At 44.5% G+C, this 20,705-nt stretch overlaps 1 protein-coding gene across 2 annotated transcripts in view; it reads left to right on the top strand.

Moving 5' to 3' along the window:
• CHEK2 (checkpoint kinase 2) overlaps positions 1–20,705 on the top strand; it is an 816,762-nt gene that overhangs the window by 199,824 nt on the left and 596,233 nt on the right. For both annotated transcript variants that reach the window (XM_069619359.1, XM_069619360.1), the window contains one exon: positions 12,487–12,634. In XM_069619359.1, the coding sequence (XP_069475460.1) occupies positions 12,487–12,634 (148 nt within the window). The remainder of the gene's footprint in view (positions 1–12,486; positions 12,635–20,705) is intronic.

Raw genomic sequence — 20,705 nt, forward strand, 5'->3', positions numbered from 1 at the left:
GGCCAAAAGAAGTGCCCTTGCATTCCTCCCGTGGCTAGGAAGGAGAATCGCGTCCCTCAACTGCTGTTGGAGTTAAGGGCGATGCTCAAGAAAGGGGCCATCGAGCTCGTCCCCAGGAGGCTCTGGGGCTCTGGAGTGTACTCAAGGTACTTCCTCGTCAAAAAGAAGACAGGCGGTTGGCGCCCCATCCTGAACCTGCGTCGGTTAAACAAATACATCAAGGTGCAGAAATTCAGGATGGTCACCCTCCAGCATGTGCTGGGACAGCTGGAGGAAGGCGACTTACTATCGTCGTTGGACCTGGAGGATGCTTACTTCCACATCCCCATTCTAAAAGGACACAGGAAGTTTCTCAGGTTCGTGGTTCAGGGACGCCACTACCAATTCAGACCCCTACCGTTCGGATTAAAGTCGGCACCCAGGGTATTCACCAAGTGCCTGGCACCAGTGGTGGCGCAGCTGCGCCTGCAGGGGATCCATGTCTACCCCTACCTGGATGACTGGCTAATCCGGTCAAGGACAAGGGAACTCGCCGTCGAACACACAGAGGACCGTCCGGTTGCTCACGGAACTGGGGTTCGCCATCAACTACCCCAAATCCCACCTGGTTCCATCTCAAGTAGCACTGTTTCTGGGAGCGAAGCTTGATACAGTGGGGCAACTGGCCTCCCCGTCAGAGGAGAGGACCAAGACCATCCTGGGCAAGGTGTGGCGCCTGTTAGCCACTGGCGTGGCCAGGGTGAGGTCCATCAAGTCCCTTCTCGGGATGATGTCCTCATGCATCTATCTTGTACCGCTTTGCAGTCTTCGGATGCGTCCGCTACAGGAGTTCCTCGACGCCCGCTGGTTTCAGGCGACGGGCTGCTTCGAGGACAGGATCCCTCTCGACGAGGAGTTCCGTCGGGCGATCCTATGGTGGGGCACCCGTGCTCACCTCACTACAGGCACAGACTTTCAAACCCCAGCGTTTCAGGAGACGGTGACCGTGACGATGGACGCCTCTCCACGCAAGAGGCCTTTGGCTCCCGGAGGAGAGGTCCCTCCACATCAACATTCTGGAGCTCCGAGCAGTGTTCTGGGCGCTAAAGTCGTTCCTTCCGTCCCTCAAAGACAAATTGGTGAGGATCTTCACCGACAACACCACCACGATGTTCTACATACGAAAGCAAGGGGGCACCAGATCCCCAGCCCTATCCAAGGAGGCCCAGGGTCTGTGGCACTGGGCCGTCTCCTAGGGGATGTTTCTGGTTCCCTTCCACTTGGCAGGAATAAAAAACACCATCGCCGACTCACTCAGCGGGGAGCTGCGCTCGTGCCACGAGTGGCAACTACGCCAGGACCAGGTGGATCGGCTCTTCCAACGATGGGGCAAACCCCAGGTCGACCTGTTCGCGACGAACTCCAAGTGCCAGAGGTCCGCCAGCAGGTTCCCACAGCCGAGGAGCATGGGCGATGCTTTCTCGTTCCTCTGGGACGGCCTGTTTCTATACGCGTTCCCTCAGTTGCCATTGCTGCTCCGCCTCATCAACCAGCTCAAGAAGTCCAGGTGCAGAATGATCCTCGTCGCACCGGCGTGGCCGAGGCAGATCTGGTTCCCGGACCTTCTGGACTTGTCAACGTCCCCGCCAGTCAAGCTGCCAGCGGACGCAGAGATTCTCTCCAGAGAAGGAGGCGCCATTCTCCATCACGACCCGCAGTCGCTGAACTTGCAGGCCTGGGTCCTGCAGCGCTAGAGTTTGGAGGGTACGATATACCGGCTGATTGCAGAGAGGTTCTTCCAAAAGCCAGGGCGTCCTCAACTCTCAAGTGTTAGTCATAAATGGAAGAGGTTCTCTGTCTGGTGCCGTGCACAGAAGATTAACCCTCTGTGGATTACGGCCCCTCAAGTACTGCCGTACCTACTGTCGCTGGCTAAAGCTGGACTGGCACACGCCTCCATCAAAATACATCTTGCTGCCATCTCCCTACATACCAGGACTACGGGACGGGCGTCCTTGTGGTCTCATCGCCTGGTGAAGGAATTTATGAAGGGACTATTCCGATCATTCCCGCCGGTGAAGGCTCCTGCCCCGGCGTGGGAGCTTAATGTGGTGCTGACCAGGCTCATGGGGGGGCCCCATTCGAGCCTATGCATTCGGCGCCTTTGAAGTTCCTGTCGTGGAAGACAGCGTTCCTCGTGGCCATCACCTCCGCACGACGAGTGGGAGAGATCCAGGCCCCATCTTGCAAGCCTCCATACTTGACTTTTCATGACATGAGGGTGGTGCTGAGGACGCACCCCCTTCATGCCCAAGATGCCATCGGACTTCCACCTCAACGAGCCCTTGGTGTTACCAGTTTTCTTCCTGTCGCCTTCGACGCCAGCCGAGAGGACTGCACTCGCTGGATGTAGCTAGAGCGCTGAAGTTCTACGTGGACCGCACAAAGAGTTTTCGCAACACGTCACAACTGTTCATGAACTTTGGGTCTGTGAATCAAGGGAAGGCTCTCTTGAGGACTTCCATTTCCCGATGGCTCTCCGGCTGTATCATGCACTATCGCTGGTTGGCAAACCGACCGCTGCCCGGCCGAGAGCCCATTCGACCAGAGCGATCGCTGCTACCACGGCGTTCCTGTCTGGTGTGCCCCTCCTGGACATCTGCAGGGCTGCTACGTGGAGGTCGACGCACACCTTCACAAGATTCTACTGCGTCGATCGGGACTCCAGGGAGGAGTCCAGGGTCGGCCAAGCAGTGCTGCGCAACCTGTTCGCCTAAGGTGAGCCTGGTGAGGAGGTGAGAATTGCTTAATATTGAGTTTTGGATGTAATGCTTAATGTTGAGCCTTTGCCACCCCCCGTGGTTGTGCATGTGTATACTGCTATGTATTCTTTTATTCGTGAGCATGTGAATCCATGCCAGACCCCATGCTGGAGAAGGAACAAGTTACTTACCTGTAACTGTTGTTCTCCAGCATGGGTCTGGCATGGATTCACATGCGAACCCTCCCACCTACCCCTCTGTGGCTGTTCACTTGGTCATACTGCCACTTTGCGTGCTACCAAATGTGAGGATGGCTGCCAGAGGCGGGGCTTAGGGAGAGGGCAGTATGACCCAGAGATCAGTGATTGGTTACTACTAAGAAAGACAGATCAGAAACGAAACTGATACTGATTTTTTCTTTACCGAGGATTCCCAGCCTGACGGGGAATATTCATGAGCATGTGAATCCATGCCAGACCCATGCTGGAGAACAACAGTTACAGGTAAGTAACTTGTTCCTTTTCTCATTACCCCCAGAAGCTCACTGTCATGATGCCTACCCCCGAGCATCAGGATCGAGTCCATCAGCCCCGGGAGCAGGCATCCAGATGCTCATTAAAACCCCAACAGCCCCGGCTGGGGGCTGTTTGGATTCAGTCCTGGCGCCTTAGGCGCCACGCTCATAGACTTTACTTACCTTATGCAGACCATGCTGCAAATGAGTCCAAGCCAATGTGAGGCCTGGATGGGACTATTTTATTACAGGGACTATTTTTTACTCGGGTGTGGTTCTGGGGAACTTCTTACCTGGGACTACTTTGCAGGCTATTTAAACCACGCCCGAACAGCAGCTCATGCTTAGTGTTATTCTGCATCCAGCAGTGTAACGCTCACCGGGTCTGCAAGTCAGCATCCAGTCTTCTGCCACGCCCGCCTCGAATCCGGAGCTCCTAGACAAAAGGAAAAGAAAGGAGAGGTTAGATCACGGACATTATTTGATTCCTTACCTGATTCCGGACCCAGCACATCTCCGAGCCTGGAAAGGACATTATTTCAGCATGCGTCGCTTCGCCAGCAGCAGCGCCGCGTTATACTCAACAGTCCACCACATCTTTCGACTCGGCGCTGCCTCCATCATTTTCTTCGTCGAAACTCAGCATCTGGGGGGGGGAAACAAAAGGAACAACAAGGTGAGCCGAGAAAACCGACAAAGACAATCTCTTTGCCACCATAGGCTTACCTGCTTTACCACCGGAGGTATTATCCTTTAATTCGCCGCATCTTCCTATGCCACACCTATAAAAGGAGAGAAAACAGCAAGTTAAACTCATGCAACTTTTACCGGACAGTGTTTGGTAATACAGACTCTTACCTGAACGCCATCAGCTGCCTCCAGGCAATATTCCTTTGGACCCAGCTGCAACCTAACGAGGGAATGGAACAAGAGTGAACATCGGACATATTGAACTCTTGATACTTTATAGACACTGGAGTCAATATTCCTCGAACTCCTCCAGTACCTTCAAACCAGTGAAGTAACTGGTATCTACGCGCCCCTGCATGCCATGCAGGATGGAGAGCTCATAATTTAAAAACATAAGGAGAATACTTCTACGAGTCCAGCAGACAAGATTAGGCGGGCCAGTCCAGACTGTCATATCTTCATGACGCATCACGTTGGTGGAGACCGCAGCTGTCCGGGTCCGATCGACGCCCCTGTGGGAACCAGGTGAGCGTAACACTCACTGTCTCCAGAGCTCTGGTCCTCTCTGGGCTGGACTGTTGCAACAGACTCTTTCTAAATCTTCCTGCCTCTACTCTTCGACCGTTACAACTGATCAAGAATAGGGCTGCAAGACTTATCCTTGGCCTCAAGCCCTGGGATCATATCTCTCCAGCTCTGAAATATCTTCACTGGCTCCCTGTGGCTGCAAGGATCAACTTCATCGTCCACAAGGCTTTCTGTGGCCTGAGTCCGCTCTACCTCCAACTTTCTCCTCCAAAACCTCTTCCTTCTCGAGCTCTCCGCTCATCCACCTCCAACTCTGAGGGTCAGAAGCTTCTCCAAGCAGAAAATTGGGGGCAGATACATCTCCTCAGCTGGGGCCTCCCTCTGGAACAGCATCCCTGCCTCTCTCACACTTGAGCAGAACCAGCTCCAGTCTGGCAAGCAACTAAAGACCTTCCTTTACGCTTCCACTTTCTCTATTCTTCACCCCTGCCGATGCATCTGACTGCTCTGCGCGCTGGTCACCTGGTCACCCTCTGAACTCAGTTCCAGGCTCCTGCATGTCCAGTCACCCTCGCACTTCCTCTGGGTTCCCAGCACTTAAGGTCTGCAACCCTACAGTCCTTTCTCTCTGAACGTATGAGTCACCCGCTGGATGCAGTTGTGAGTTAACTGCACTTCTTGGCCCCCACACCCCGTGGCACTTCTCCCTTTCCCTCTCCCCTTCACTGCACTTGTGCGATCTGAATGAAACAAGGCCTATTAAGATCGTCATTTTGTCCTCCCTTTGTTTCCCCCTCCTTGTCTTGTTGCGCCGAGGCATGCTTGTATACAGATGAGTTATATATGCCACATCATATACCATATCATATCATATAAGGTAACCTTTCTAGTGGTGATTAGCTCAATAAGAATGGTACGTGAATTCCATGTGTTGTCGGTAGAGGAATATTTTGTTGCTAATCATAGGAACAAGATGGTCGTCAGAACTAGTTTACACTTTTCCCCCTCCAAAATGTTTCATGTTAACCAATCTATCGACCTATTGTTTTTCACAAGAACCGGACGAGTGTGATAAATCTTTGCATATCGTGCAAGTACACATAGCAGTTGTATTCTACATATTTAGAAGCTAAACATTATGGAAAATAAGTCTTTTTTCTCCTTCTGCAACAGGAGAAGGAGAAGTCCTGTAATTAAAGGAGGAATTGCAAGCGTGAAGGCATCATGAGTCAGACGTAGACAACACGTTCAAGTTTTCTCAACACAATTATATTTAACTTCCAAGGGTAGGGTGGATGAATGCCTAACGTGCCTTATTCTAAGGTGGGATTTCCCTACCTAAGGAAAACTTAAGGATAGTCTAAGTCAGGAAGTCCAAAGTAAAACATCTGTCAAAACCTACACTTTCCCTCACAATTAACTGCATAAGGTTGTTGGCATCAAAAAGGAGTAGTGTTCAAATTAAAGTTCAGAGCTTCTTCTAGCTCCCTGGCTTGTAATCTGCTCCCCTTACCCAAGAGTTCAATTCTTCCAGCTTTTAAAACAACACTTGATTTCAATAACACAAGCTTCTTTTATAGGTGTTTTCAGTGGCTTTTCCATCCAGGGTCACCTGATCTAGGCACAGTTGTCGCACCACCGAGTCCACCCATTACAGGTCATACAACTGGTACCCTTTCTTAACTGCTTTTCCTTTGACACCTGTCCACTGCTTCTCCTCAGCAGGCTGGTTTTCTTTAGTCACATGTGTCACACTCTTCTGACACTGTATCGTGGCTTGGTTAACCACCTTGTACTTGTTACCTCTCCTGATATTTCCTTGGTTCTTGCTAGTGCTTGCTTCCTTGTAATATACCGTTTTTTGCACCGGTTTTGGATTCCCTATAACCCTGCATTCAATTCCTTGTGCTCGCTTGGCTTTGCTAGCACTCATTTCAGTTCATTATTTCCATGTGGTTCACAACTTTCCTTTCAGTAACGTTCATAATCTTTCTCACCTCTTTCAATATGGCAAAGTATTTTCAAATTCAATTCATTTGGTTTTCAAAAATCTGCTACAACTTGCTTTCGTTTTCTTCGTTATTTGAAATGTGCTTTAACTTGCTTTCATTTAGCATCACCGCCTGCCAGCCTCGTTTTCCCACCCCTCTGATTTCACTCATTCAGTCTTACTGCTCCTCGCGAGTCCTTTCGCTGCCACAGGTTCCTGTTTCTCTGTGCGGTTGCTTGCGTCTCTTCCTGGCGTTGGTCTAGTGGATTCGTGCACACACGGCAATGCTTAAATGGTCAAACAGGATACCTAGGACTGCTTCTTTCAGTCCAGTCGGCCTCCTAACGGCTTTCCACCGGCCTGCTGCATACACTCTGCACTGCTTCACGGGCCTCCAGCGCTGCTCCTTCCACGCCGCCTCACCGGAGAGGTCTACCTGCACACAGCTGACTGCTCCCGCAGCTGACCGTGCTTCCACACCTGACTCCATTTGTGACTAGCTTCCAGTTTTTAAAGCTCCTGCCTCCTTTTTCATTACAAAAAGGGCTAGACTGCTTACCCTCAAAGCACTAGTCTGCTCATATTGTCTTCCTCGTCACAGTACTTACTTGGGGCTGATAAGTGTTTGTATTAACAAAATGAGGATGTGTTGATCCAGTTGTCTTCTTCTTTGTCCCAGTATCCTTTTGCAATTTGAGGGTTACTTTAGGGGATTCGCAGTAAAAGGGCTGACAGCCTATGAAGGCTTGAGGGATGGAGGGTCCGTGGAGATATTCTGTGCCAATCTTGGGCGGTTATCCTTTGTGACCATGGGACCGACCAATTTCAGCACTCTGAGGTAATAATTGGTGTTCCTTACAATATAGTCCACATGGGCATCAGCATTTAGGTTAGCCTCCATAAAGGTTCCCAGAGTCTTCACTTTAGTGGCAACTAAAATCCGGCTACCCTCAATCAGGAAACTTGCAAAGGCCCGGCCCAGTCTCTCCCTGGCCTGCTTTGACCCATAGATCATCAACTCACTTTTTTCCCAGTGTTTAAGCACAACCAATTTCTTTGTCAACCAGTTTTTAATACCCAGATAGATATTGTTTAACCTCTCCTGGTCCTCTGCATAATTTCCACAAATTTCCATCAATAGCTGAAAGTCGTCAGCATAATTAGTGAAGAAAAAGCCCAATGTCTCCAATTCCAAACACAGAGGCTGAATATATATATATTAAGGAGCGATGGAGACTCCACAAACAGTGGGTTCCGAATCAGACGAGACATCTCCCCAATACACCCTGGATCTGCATCCCTCCAGAAACCACCTCATCCACCTAACCGCCTTCCCTGAGAAGCCCCCAGTAGTTGCCAATCTCTCCAACAAAATGTTGTGGTCCAGTAGATCAAAATCTTCTGATAAATCGAGCATAATCAGCAGCCCCGATCTACTCCTTTCCAACACTGTCAGCGTCTGCGTCTGTAGGTCGATCAAGGCACTTTCTGTGCCGTCGGAGCAGTGAAAGCCTCATTGTTTCTTGTGTAGCGTACCTGTGGCCTCCATGTGTCGTTGAAGTTGCGTGGTAGCCACCTTGTCGACCAATTTTAGAAATAACAATGAATTGGGAATATGGCGCAAATTTGCTGTGTCATTAGGATCCAGACCCTTTCTTCAAAAGTGGGTCACCGCCACATCTTTAATGATTTGAGGTATAACGCAATGTTTAAAGGAGGCATTTACAAATCTACACAAGTAAGGTGCAAAATGTTCATAATGTTCCAGGATGACCTTAGATGGCAATAGATCCCCTGGGCAACTTGTAGGGTGCATAGCCTTTAGAGTATCTTCAATTTCTGAGGTTGTTATGGTTGAGAAGCTTAAGGGAAGGCGGGTCTCCCCCTGATTTTGCTCCCTGGAATCAGAGGGTGTTTGATCAGCCACCATGTCTTTTTGCCCATTTGCTATACTGTCATCCACTGTTACCAGCTTCAGCCTATCCAGCTCTTTAGAAATTTTAGCCTGGGCGAGCAAAAGCTTGCCTGCAAAAGCTTGTTAAACTCATACACAGTCTTGCTTTTTAGGATTTATATTCTGATTGAGAACTTTAGCTTTTTCGCATGAGGTCAGAGGTCAACTCTGTGGGTAATATGTTCCCTTGTGACACTCTTCTCCAATGCGGGAACAGCCTCAATAAAATCACCCTGGATTTTAGATAGTGTAGTGCCTCTGGGATGTATGTGTCTATTGACATCTTCTGCCTGCTTACTTTTTGTGACTTTTCAAACTAAATTTTGGGGCCTTTCCTCTCGTGGCCTTTATAGGCAACCTTACGGGGGGAGAAGCTCCAACAGAGACCAGATGTGAGCGATAAGCATTATCCATTTGTAAAATCAGCTGTGTTAAACTTGGTCTGATTGTACCAGTGGTGTGCCATTCCACCTTCAGGAACTGCGCCTCTTTCGCCTCTTTCATCTGAACTGACTGGGTTTCCCCCCACTGGCCTTGTTAGCATCCTTGTGGTATGGTATAGCCCTGGCTGCAGAGATTGAGGTTATGAATGAGCAATTCATAGACATATCCCCTCCTCGGGTTGCTGACGCGTCCGCAACATGCGTCTTGCTACCATCTCCTATGGCCATCCTACTTTGATGCGACATGGTGGGGCAGTTCAAGTTTAACTTGCTCCTGGCAGCATTAATGGACTCTAGTACTTCAGCAATTCGCATTTTACCCGGACAGTAGCAGCACTAGCATGTCCCAACACGGACCGGCACAGACCGGCTGGTCTTGTTCGTGCCGGCGTGTTGACGCCTGGGATGCAAATTTGAATGTCCGAGAACTACAAAAACACTGGTAGATGTAGTTCTTTCTGACTGCAGCGGCGAGCGTGCAGACCACACAGGCGCTGATTCAAATCACACGCCGAAGGTCGGGTATAATTAAAGTATGCACCACCAGGGGCACAAAGAAAGCAATATCTTGGTAGTGGGGGCAAATTAACAAGAGCACAACACTAGTAAGGGAATGGATAAATTAATAAAATCAACTAAAAGCGAGTCAGTTAAGAAACAATTTAAAATATGTAAAAACAATCGGCAGATTAAATAGCACAATCTATGATGCATAGTAAACAATCAACACATTCTAAAAACGTACCCTGCAATGTAAAGAAGTCCTAATATACAGAGCAAATTAAACCAATGCTTACACAAGAACAAACAATCTCTGAAAACAAACTTTTACTAGTAGAAACAAGCACACATACAACAGTAAGATACAAACAATACACTATTAACTTATTAACAATCCAAAGCAAAAGGGTGACTTGGGTTTCTAACAAGGCTGGCATTCTCAATGTCTGTAGCCTTTAATTAGTAACCTTAACTTGCTTAGAAAAAGTCAGTTGGCTGCTCAATCCTTAGAACCGAGATTGGTGCGCACCTTGGTATCATCATTTTCCCCTTGATGGACTTAAGTTGACCTTTCCTCACACCTTTGCTACAATTACTCTTATTTTTTCAAGTTGGGGTCCCGTAGAACCTGTAAGCTCCTGATAAAATTGAAGGTTTTTCAACTTCCACTTATGTGTTCTAGTGATCCTGTGCTGCATAGTTTCAACCACGTTTGGATCATTTACAGTTTCGTCTAGGAATTGCATGGATCTGTAGAGGTTTAGTTTAAAACAGTGTTCACTAAAAGTAGTTAAGTATAGCATGATCGGATTCGTCCTTGGAATGGATTTCAACCAAACTAGAACTTTAGAAACTGCTCTATTGGTTATTCTTTTGTCTTCTAGCCACCAAATTCAAACTGACATCTCAGCAACTACGTAAGTAGACTGTAACATATGGCACCTTGTACTCTTTCGTGTAAGGTAAAAGAGGCAATTGAAACTAGCACCCTTAGAAACCACCAGGCCTGCACTTTCAGGGGTCGAATTAAATATTTGAAAGCTTCTTTTTAGCGAAGGATCTGGTACTATCAGTGGGGGATGCATGTCTTTACTTCACCTGCATTTACTTTACCATACATTCACCTTGACACTTCGCCTTCTCCATACCTTTACTTCTCCGGTCTTTCACTTCTAGAAACATTCACTTTGTCCTTGCAGGAGGAGACGCCCTGTAGCCCCACCCTCATTTTATTTGCCATGTTCTCCCCCCTTGCACCCAACCATAGACACATCCATATCCATCACCACCATCACAATGTGAAGATGCAGACAAAGTAAAAACGTGAAAAAGCAAAATGACTGGCAATGTAGACCAAGTAAGTGCAAGGTTTTTTTGGTGCAAAGTAAAGGGGGTGGATACCCTCAGTGGGCTGTTCTCCTAACTAGTCACTTGGATTGTGTACCCACCGTGATTGTTGAACTGCACCCCCCCTCTTCTGATTCCCTTACTAGAGCCACCTACTTTGTTTCTGTTGAAGTGTTTGATGGAGGTATAGCCACACTGGGTCACATACCTTGTCGCCATTTTCCATCCATTCTGTTACCTTTTTGGCTTACTTTAAGCAAATCCTGACCAGGACACTTTTATCTCATTAAAGGACTTTAAACTAGACGTCCATAATCCTCTGAATTCCCCTATGTACAACGTTTCTGATGGGCTTTCAGCAGGATATAGCCCAGTTTGCCACTTTAGGTCTGGCTGGTGAACATTGACAGGTTTGTGCTGAGATCAGACAGCCTCATTCTGTACTGTTGTAGCAGTAACATGCAAAGGTTATTTTTCCACTCCTGTTGATGGGTAGTCGCCCTCGTCTTCACATTAAGTATTCTATGAAGCACCTTTGAATTGTCAGTACTCAAGACCCCCTTGGGAAAGAAAAAAGGGGTTATTTTCCAATATTTGCTAGGGATTTTATAATATCCTATTTGTTATGAGAGGAATCTTGTGCGACTATCCACAAATGTAAACAGTTGTCCAGTTATAGAACTCAGAATGACGCGCACATCAATTCCTGAATGTGTCGGCATACACTAATAATTGTATCATTAGACGATATGTGTTGTTGAAGTTTAATGTTAGCCAGGTCCTTCAAATTAAGGGCGCTAGGATTGGATTGGCTCGATCTCAGCGTATGTGGCGTTAATGTGATGGAGTCTGTGGAGCACATTTTGATACATTGCGAGAGCCTAAACTCTCTATCAGATATAGATATGTTAAATCACTGAACAATACCATTGATGAGGCTGATACATGTAATATGTGGAAATTGTGCTGGAAGGAAACCATACAAATTGTATCCATGTTATGGTGACATTTTATATCAAATGTATAGAAATAGTAGATGAATTATTTTAGAATGTATTGAATATTTTTAAGGCTGATATTATTTACTTTACCCATATATTCCGAATTGATTGTTTTTATATCCTGGATTTGATGAAATTTTGTTTTGTATTAAGTCCTAATGTGGAAATTGTTTATCTGCTGTGTTGTATGTACAATGCCAGTTTGGCTGTGCGTATATTAAATACATAATTTTAAAAAAGTTATTTTCTTAATGCATTTTAAACTGATTTGACCCTTCTGGGGATTTTCACCTGTGACCTGAAGGCTGAACAGAGACACCTATGCTGTGCACCTAGCTCAGCTAACTATTAGATCAGCTCTTCAGTAGTAATTTGTTAATATCAACATGTTTAATGAAATTGACTGCATTCCTCTGATTATTGCATCTAATATCCGATCTAACTTGCTTGGCCATATCATAGATGCGTTTAGCCCATTGGCAGGGTCTCGTCACGCGTTTATCAGATTGGTGAGACCTTGGTATGCTTGATTGCTTTTGAGCGATATGTGATGGACAGAAAATGTAGTACCGTTCGAGGTGCATACATTGACTGTTGGTAGAAAGGAAGCTGGGTGGAACATGTGTCTTGGGAAGAAAGATCTAGGATTGTATTAGGAAGAGTCCCTTGGCTACACCTTGAGCATAAATTGTCTTTTATGTCCACCAGCAGAAGCCACCCTCGAGATCAGCATTTGTAACTGATTGTTATTTAACGATTTCTCTTTTCTTCTTTTAGGAAATGGGCCCAAGAAATTCCTACGTAACGTACATTGAGGATCTCAGTGGGAATGGAACTTTCCTCAATAAAGAACTAATTGGAAAAGGAAACAAATTGCCCCTGAACAATAATGCTGAAATTGCACTTTCATTATCGTTTAATAAAGGTATTGGACGTGTCCATATGTAACATGTTGGTGCTCTTCTAAACATTTGCATTGCTGTATCTATTTTATTTGCAGATCTTTCTTTTTGTTTCTATGCATTTGTTATTTTTTTGTATCACGTTTTATAAAGTGCAAACCCAGCTGGGGAGCAGCAACGTACTGTAAATTAGGGAGTTAAAAATGAAGGACTTGGTGGTGTAAGAGCGTTGGGTGCTAGATATGGAGTTAATGATGTCTCCTAGCATCTTCCTTGCCAGCTGAAGCTCATCCACTTAACCCTCCTGCTCTCTTATTCTCATTTGGGTACATCTATTTCTTTTCCGATCACCTCCCTTCTTGTGGAACCAGTATGGTGCTTCACCCATTTACTATGCAACATCATGCAAGACGACTTCATAAGCTGCAACATTCAAGTATGGCTCAGTCATTTGCAGTGTTATCTGTTTTTTCCTTCATCTTGGGCATTTAAATGTCCTGTAGTGTGTTTTTTAAAATATTTGTAGTTCAGTACATACTGGTTACCTGTGTCGCTTATAAATAGTATTTATATCGCATTAATGCCTTCATGCTTCCATTTCAAGGTTCATTGTAACTCCCATTCCTGTGCGTTTCCCACCCAAATAATGTAGGTTTCATTTAACTCCAACAACCTAGTGGAGTGTTGCGTACATTTGGTGTTGGCTGAGATTGTGTGCCATTGAAAGATTATATAGGCAAATCCGTGCAAGATTGAGCAATTTGAAGGCCATGCTCGCTCTATGGGATGATTTTGACATACCCACAATATGGCTACTTTGGTTCTTTGTTAATAGTAGGTTTGCCCCAACTCCCCCATGTGCCTCCACAGGGATCTAGCCTAATGCCCAAGTGAACCCGTTGTACTTTCATAGGTGCAAGCTCTCTCCGGCTATTGTTTTGGAAGATGGAGTTTATTTTGTCATTTTTCTTTGACGGCAAAGATGCCAGTAGTATATAGACGACATGCATGTAGTGGATCACTTTGATCACATACTTGCCGTTTTCTGGTGAAACCGTCATTAAGCTGTTGGAACCTCAACTGCCTTTTGCACCATCAACCATGTAATAGTATTCGATATTTATAAACGTCTGTGTAGGCATAGTCTGCTCAGTTTTGGATTGGTTCTCCTCATCCTTGTGACAGATTCTCAATGTATGTATGCATATGGAATAGAGGGTGGAGATTTGGAGGCCTCATGTCGCCCATCACTTTGCGGTTCTCCTCTGGTAAATCTGATTGCATGTATTCATTTTCTACATGAAGCATCTGGGTGATCAGTTGGTTGAGTTGGAAGACAGTCTTAACAGTATGTGAATGAATGACCTAGTTTTGCAGGTGAATGGGCCCTACTCTCAGATTTTCCTGTGAGGAGCATCCACCTTGGGCATAACACATTTGCTGTATTGTCTGAAGTGACTTGAGGACCAAACCTACAGTGCAGATGCAATGAGCAACCTCTTACTCATGCTAGGGTAACCCCACTGCTAATCTATTCAGTCACTCATACACTGTGTAACCGCATACAAGCACTAACAATATTGCATCTTGGTAGTGAACACTGGTTAAACAAATTGCATTACAACCGCTCGTTGCTCACCATTATGTAGATCAGAGGATATCTATTTTCTTCCACTGATTGTTCGTCTTGAGAAAGAGCCATGCAGCATGAAACACATGCAGTACTATTTAAGGAAAGTGCACATAGACATATACAAATACACAAAAAAGATGTGTACTTACTGTTTATCCATGTTCCATACTGAAAAGTAAGGCCTAGGTTTTGAGGTCTATCTCTTTTCCTTTTTCAAACAACCATTGAGCATCAGACGGCAAGACAGACCTATCCATTTAAGACCATAAAGAACATTTGAGTTGCATGGTTACTGAGATTTTCTCTCAACTTGCCATTGTTTTTCACTCCGACTTGTGCTGTTACAGAGAAGGCATACACATAAAAGGAAAACTGTTGTGGACCGCTGCATTGTCTGTTCAGTAGGTCACTATTTAGACTTGGATTTCTTTGTGAATTATTGCCTTTAATAAGCACTTACAGCTCAAAAGTCTGAATTTACTAATAAAAGAATCCCCCATGCTATACTTCCAGTTTTTTGTGATGTCTTTTTCAATAGTCATATAAGAATCTCGATCATGGGAAGTGCACATGCGATTCCTCAGGACTCTGTGTACTCTGTATTGAAAATGTAATGTAGTGCAGGTATTCCGATTCTATGTCAGAATTACAAATAGTTTGTACTGCCATGTAACGTTACCCTTTCTTTATACTGTGTCCCTCTTTCTGCTATATCTGCATCACTCTATCACCCTGTTTATCACACATTCCCTTTAGCCCAGTTTAGTTTTTACATCTTAGTAACTGTTGCATACTTTGAACCTGTACACTCGCAGCTTGGAGATGTACTGCTACACAATATGAGAAACAAATCCAGTATTGAGAACCGAGTTCTACCAACCAATTTACAGCACTGCATACACTTATACAGCAAACCTAACATCACATATGCAGCAATGATCGTGTACATGGAACAATAAAACTATTAAGGCACACCTTTTCAAAATCCAATTCACACCCTGGGTTTAAATGGATTCAATACAAATGTTACAATGTTTGCAGCTTTCAAAAGTGATGTTTTGCAAATCTACTTTTGTTCTGGGGAGAACTAGTGTAGAATATTTATACTTGATCACCAGTGTTCATGGAATAGATGATGTGATCCATATAGCATAAGTTTTGATAAGTGGATATACATTGTGTATGCTGTTTCATCGAAGTAAATTAGATTGTGGTGGTATATAGTGAGGGTATAGTGGAGATAGCAAGTGGAGATATGAGGAGACCCCCATTTTATTAAAGGGGGACAAAATGTAATTTCAGCTAAGTAAATTGCCACAAGGTCATTTACTTCGATGAAACACAGAACCATATTGGGATATTTCTTGGTAGTGCTATGACCTTTCCATTTATAAAACAAACATGAAGAAGTGTTTATTCACCATACAGTAATATTAGTTGGTCAAATAAACTTTACAATTCATCACAGATGTTAATTGCAGTGGATGGTAATGATCAGACAATTGAAGGATTTTGTTATTCTATATTTATCAGTGATATCTGAAGTCTGTTGCCTTATCACGTTCTAATTTAATTTGGTATTGCTTTGGTGATTAGCCAGTTAAGACTCTGTTGTGCATTTTAACTGGAATGCCAGCTGCAAAACGACATTGCTGCATAGAGCATTTTTGTTGTTTCCCTTTTCTGTTTTTTGTCTTCCTACTGTTTGTTGCATTTTTTCTGTCTCTGGCCCTTGTCTGTTGATGCTTGATATGAACTCAATCATAAATCTGGTGTCATGGAATTGCCTAATAAACCCTTTGTTTGGTTTTCCCTTTTCTAGCCACTACACTTTTAACTTGAGTATGTTGCACCTTCATGTATGCCTTCACCCTCTATTTTCTACCTAATGATCAAATATGCACTTTTTGAACATGTATGCACTTGTGTGTATGGTAACATTTCTTTGCTGGTAGGCCAACAGCAACTCCATTTCTAGCTGCATTCATAGTCATTAAGAGGGCCTGCAATGTAATAGCATTGAAACCAAGATTATTATTGTTTCCGTCCGATTCCCTGTACAACGCCAACCAGTCGCACACTATTCAGGGATCGAAATTAAGATTGAATAGGTAGGAGCAAGCAAAAAGCAGCTCCTGAGTATCTAGCATTCACCAGTAACTAGGAGCTACCCGGCGGGACAAGGAGGTAGTGCGTAGCATTTTGCAAATCTAACTTCCACAAACTATGCTTAAACATAACTTTGTCCATTAATTACCTCTTATGCTTTAAATATTTTATCAATGTGCCCTAATGTTTATTTATAGATTTCCCCAAAGGCACACAGCTAAACTCATATAGGTGTGTGTTCTGTATCTGTTGGCCTGGGGAGCCAAATTTAGCTCCTGGTAGTTGTTGGTGTAAAGCTATCTAGGTTCTGTGGGATACACGCAGGAGCTAAATGGCTACCAGCGCCCCTTAATTTCGAACCCTGCACTATTCCCTCACACACACTGCACACCCTCAACCATGCTCTGTTCCCACTTGCCCTTGCACTCAGTCAACATGGTCTGCACCTCCTCCGTCATGTCAATGCCACTCTTACCTAGATCTGGCAGACCAAGGCCAACCTGTCTCAGGCTTTGTTGAGCCAAAGGAAAGCTTAGCCACAAACCAATAGCATGCCTAATGAAGGAAAACCACACCGCTAACTGAGGTTATATTTCAAGATTCCTAATTACTGCAGCATATGTGTCTGCAAGAGCCAGACCCCAATTGCGTTTCGTGCTGATCTATTTTGTCAACCAGTTCATTGAGTTGCCATTTTGAACATTTCCTGTAATCAAAAATGCTTCTATGTGAGGACATTTAAAAAAGTTACTCCTATAAGTCTGTAATGACTCTAAAAAATAGCAATTACTCTGAAATCATTCCCCAGACTATAAGTACCGTCAGGCAAGCAATGGATACACTCCACCATCCTTTTGCACTTTGCATACCCTTTGAGGCCATCTGCATAGCCCTCCCACCAACTTACTGCCAACAGTCACTTCCTAAATACTAAAATTCAACTCACAGCACTGCTTCTCTGATGCATTGAATAGCTCAAATGCAGCTTGGATTGCTATAATGGCTCAAGAGGAAGATGCCACAAAGTTGGAGGCTTTCTTGATAAAGAAACCCGGCAAGAGTTGACTTGATGGGTTTCTATCAGTCAAACCGTGACCCAAGTAATCGGCCACTCTGACCTAAAACAATACAGTGTAAAGCTTTGTAACTTTTGGAATTGTCATTATTACATACATAGAAATGTTTCCAACATGTTGCCCTAAGATCTAGAAATGTCACACACACCATCAGAATCAAACAATTGGCCTGGGCTCCTGGTATGGAACCTATTCTACCCAGGAGGGTTAACTGAAGAACAAAGCACACAAGTGAATAGGTTCAAGAACACTATTGCTCATACACGTGAAAACCCACAATTTTTTGTGTAAACTCTGCCGTTTCTTCAATGAGACAATACTCATAGAGGTTATATCGTAGAGAAAAAAATCTCTCAGACACAATTATTTTATATATTGGAGTGGTATACATAAAAGCACAATTCCGGGGAGAAAACAGACATCAAAATGGTTTCTTGGACCACAACAGAACAAACAAGAATATGTTTTCAACACACTGTATCAAGGCGTTTTTGAGGCAAAAATAAAGACAGTGTGTGTGTATAACAAACCCAATCTGTGTGGGGGTTTGTCAAAAATGCACAATTCAATCGTGTGAAGTTACAAAACAAGGTTCTTAAAACAACATAAAACATTTGCCAGGGCACAAAAGAGAAATTTGCATGTGTGGACAGCAATATATGTGCTGTAGTTGCAGGGAAATAGTGCGTCTACACCAGGTGTTTCGGCCATTTGGAGTTGAGCTAGATGAGCTTTGGAACTACAAGATTTTCATACGTGGATCAATTTGAGAAACACCCACATTAAGTTCACGATACATTGGGACCACCATCAAATAGATTTCCTTGATCTCCATATCTACAAGACGAGAGACTGACTAAAAACTGAGCTTTTTCGAAAACCAACAGACCGCAACACCCTATTGCATTTCACAAGCTATCACCCGATGGGCCTCAAGTACAATCTACCGTATGGACAGTTTTTGCGCATTCGTAGAAACTGTTCTGACTTGGAGAAGTTCCATCTCCATGCGGCAGGATTGACCCAATGACTTGCTGAAAGAGGCTACCCAAGAAAAGCTGTTAGTCAGGCCAAGAAAAGAGCAAGATACACTCCGAGAGAGATCTGTCTGGGTAACAAACCAAAGAAAGATTTGGGAAGACTCGTGTGCGTTACCACTTTTGGGCCCCTAAGTGTCCTAATCCAGAAAAGAAGAACTGGCACTTGGTAACCCATCCCGGAACTTTGCAAACTGTGCCTTGTTTCGCTTTAAAAAAAAATTGCGTGGCCTGCCCACTGACTCTGCAAAAGAAATCCTTTGAACATGACAAAGTACAATGGACAATGATTTCACCAACTGTAATACCAAGGGTGGTGTCATATACATAATACAATGCCCATGCAAGCTCCTGTATGTAGGCAAGACCATACGTGCAATTAAAATGAGGATCTCGGAGCACCGTTCCTGCATCAGAAATAAGGTAGCAGACAAGCCCTTAGATCATTTCACTGCTAAGAACCACAGGGACACGGATTTAAGGTCGTTTGTCCTCCAAATAGTTAAACCAGCCAAAGGGGGGGTGGGGGTTTGAATAAACCACTCACCCAGTTAGAACAGCGGTGGGTACACAGACTGAACACCGTACATGCTGGTTTAAATGTTTCAGTAGAATGGAAATCCTTTCTGTAACCACTGATTCATGTGTTGGTTTTTTTCCCCAGTGCAATGTTGTTTGTACTTGTTTCAGAGCATTAATTCACCCTGCTCCATTGGTGTGAGTAACTGTCTGTATTGGCATAAAATATGGTTTTCTCTCACTATATGATATATGCACTGCACCAACAAGTATAGCCTGGTGTTTGTTGTGTGTTTTTTGAGGACCATATGAAGCATGCATTCATTTTTCTATGCATTTGTAAGCACTTCTTATTTCAGCATACTATGTATACTATGTGTTCATGACATGCACGACTGCCGCAATGCATTGACCCCCTTCCACCCGTTCTTGAATTTATTTGTGGTCGATAGTTGCCATGGCAACCTTTAGATTGAAAATGGCCCCTAAATTGCTTTTTCATAATCACTTGAACATTAGGCACACTAGTATTTGTTTTAGTGCAATCCTACTAATCTGGATCAAGTGCTATACACCAATTCCTGGGGGCACTCGATCCTAGCCTGACTCTAAGATGGCTGCCAATTAAAACAGCCTCTCTGTCCTGGCAACAGCGTTACTAACACTTTGCTGCCGGCTCTCCCCAGTGACTCAGCAGCTTGAGGAGACGCTGTCCGCTGTCTTTTTCCTGCAGACTACCAGTTCTGCCTGATACACGATCCAAGGTAATTCTACTTCTACGGTCCCCAGCTTAGACTAAAACGAGGATCCTGTAGTTCTGGACTCTCATTGTTACTTTATATTTATCTTTTAGCCGTGCACCCAACGGCAGATTGTTGTTTTTTGAGAGAGCCCTCCTTGACCTTCTTACCTGGATTTTGCCGGTGAGAGGTAAGACTCATTTACATACAACAAAGCATGTACTTTTATAACTATTATGTACATGACACTGGAGGGTTTTTCAACTCCCCACCAATAGTACTTGTTCTGTTTTGTATAACAGGATTACCTAGAGACCAGCCAACGCGGCTAGCGGATCTCTTATACAGTGCCTGTGAATTTACCGCGTAGGTAAGCTGTGTGTTTTCTAATCACATTTATTACACAATACCTGTGATTTATTCTTTTTAAATTATTTTGCTCATACACCCCTCTGATTGTGGTCTCCCTCCCCTGCAGCACAGACGTCATTTCACCCAGAACCCGTCCTGATGATGGCCATATGAATGATGAGGCTCATCTAGCTCAACTCCAAATGGCCGAAACACCTGGTGTAGACGCACTATTTCCCTGAAACTACAGCACATATATTGCTGTCCACACATGCAAATTTCTCTTTTGGGTCCTTGCAAATGTTTTATGTTGTTTTAAGAACCTTGTTTTGTAACTTCACACCATTGAATTGTGCATTTTTGACAAACCCCCACACAGATTGGGTTTGTTATACACACACTGTCTTTATTTTTGCCTGAAAAACGCCTTGATACAGTGTGTTGAAAACATATTCTTGTTTGTTCTGTTGTGGTCCAAGAAACCATTTTGATGTCTGTTTTCTCCCTGGAATTGTGCTTTTATGTACACCACTCACACAGTTCCAATATATAAAATAATTGTGTCTGAGAGATTTTTTTCTCTATGATATAACCTCTGAGTATTGTCTCATTGAAGAAACGGCAGAGTT

The sequence above is a fragment of the Ambystoma mexicanum genome, chromosome 10, assembly GCF_040938575.1.
Source record: "Ambystoma mexicanum isolate Mex_15411 chromosome 10, UKY_AmexF1_1, whole genome shotgun sequence".
Lineage (NCBI taxonomy): Eukaryota > Metazoa > Chordata > Amphibia > Caudata > Ambystomatidae > Ambystoma > Ambystoma mexicanum.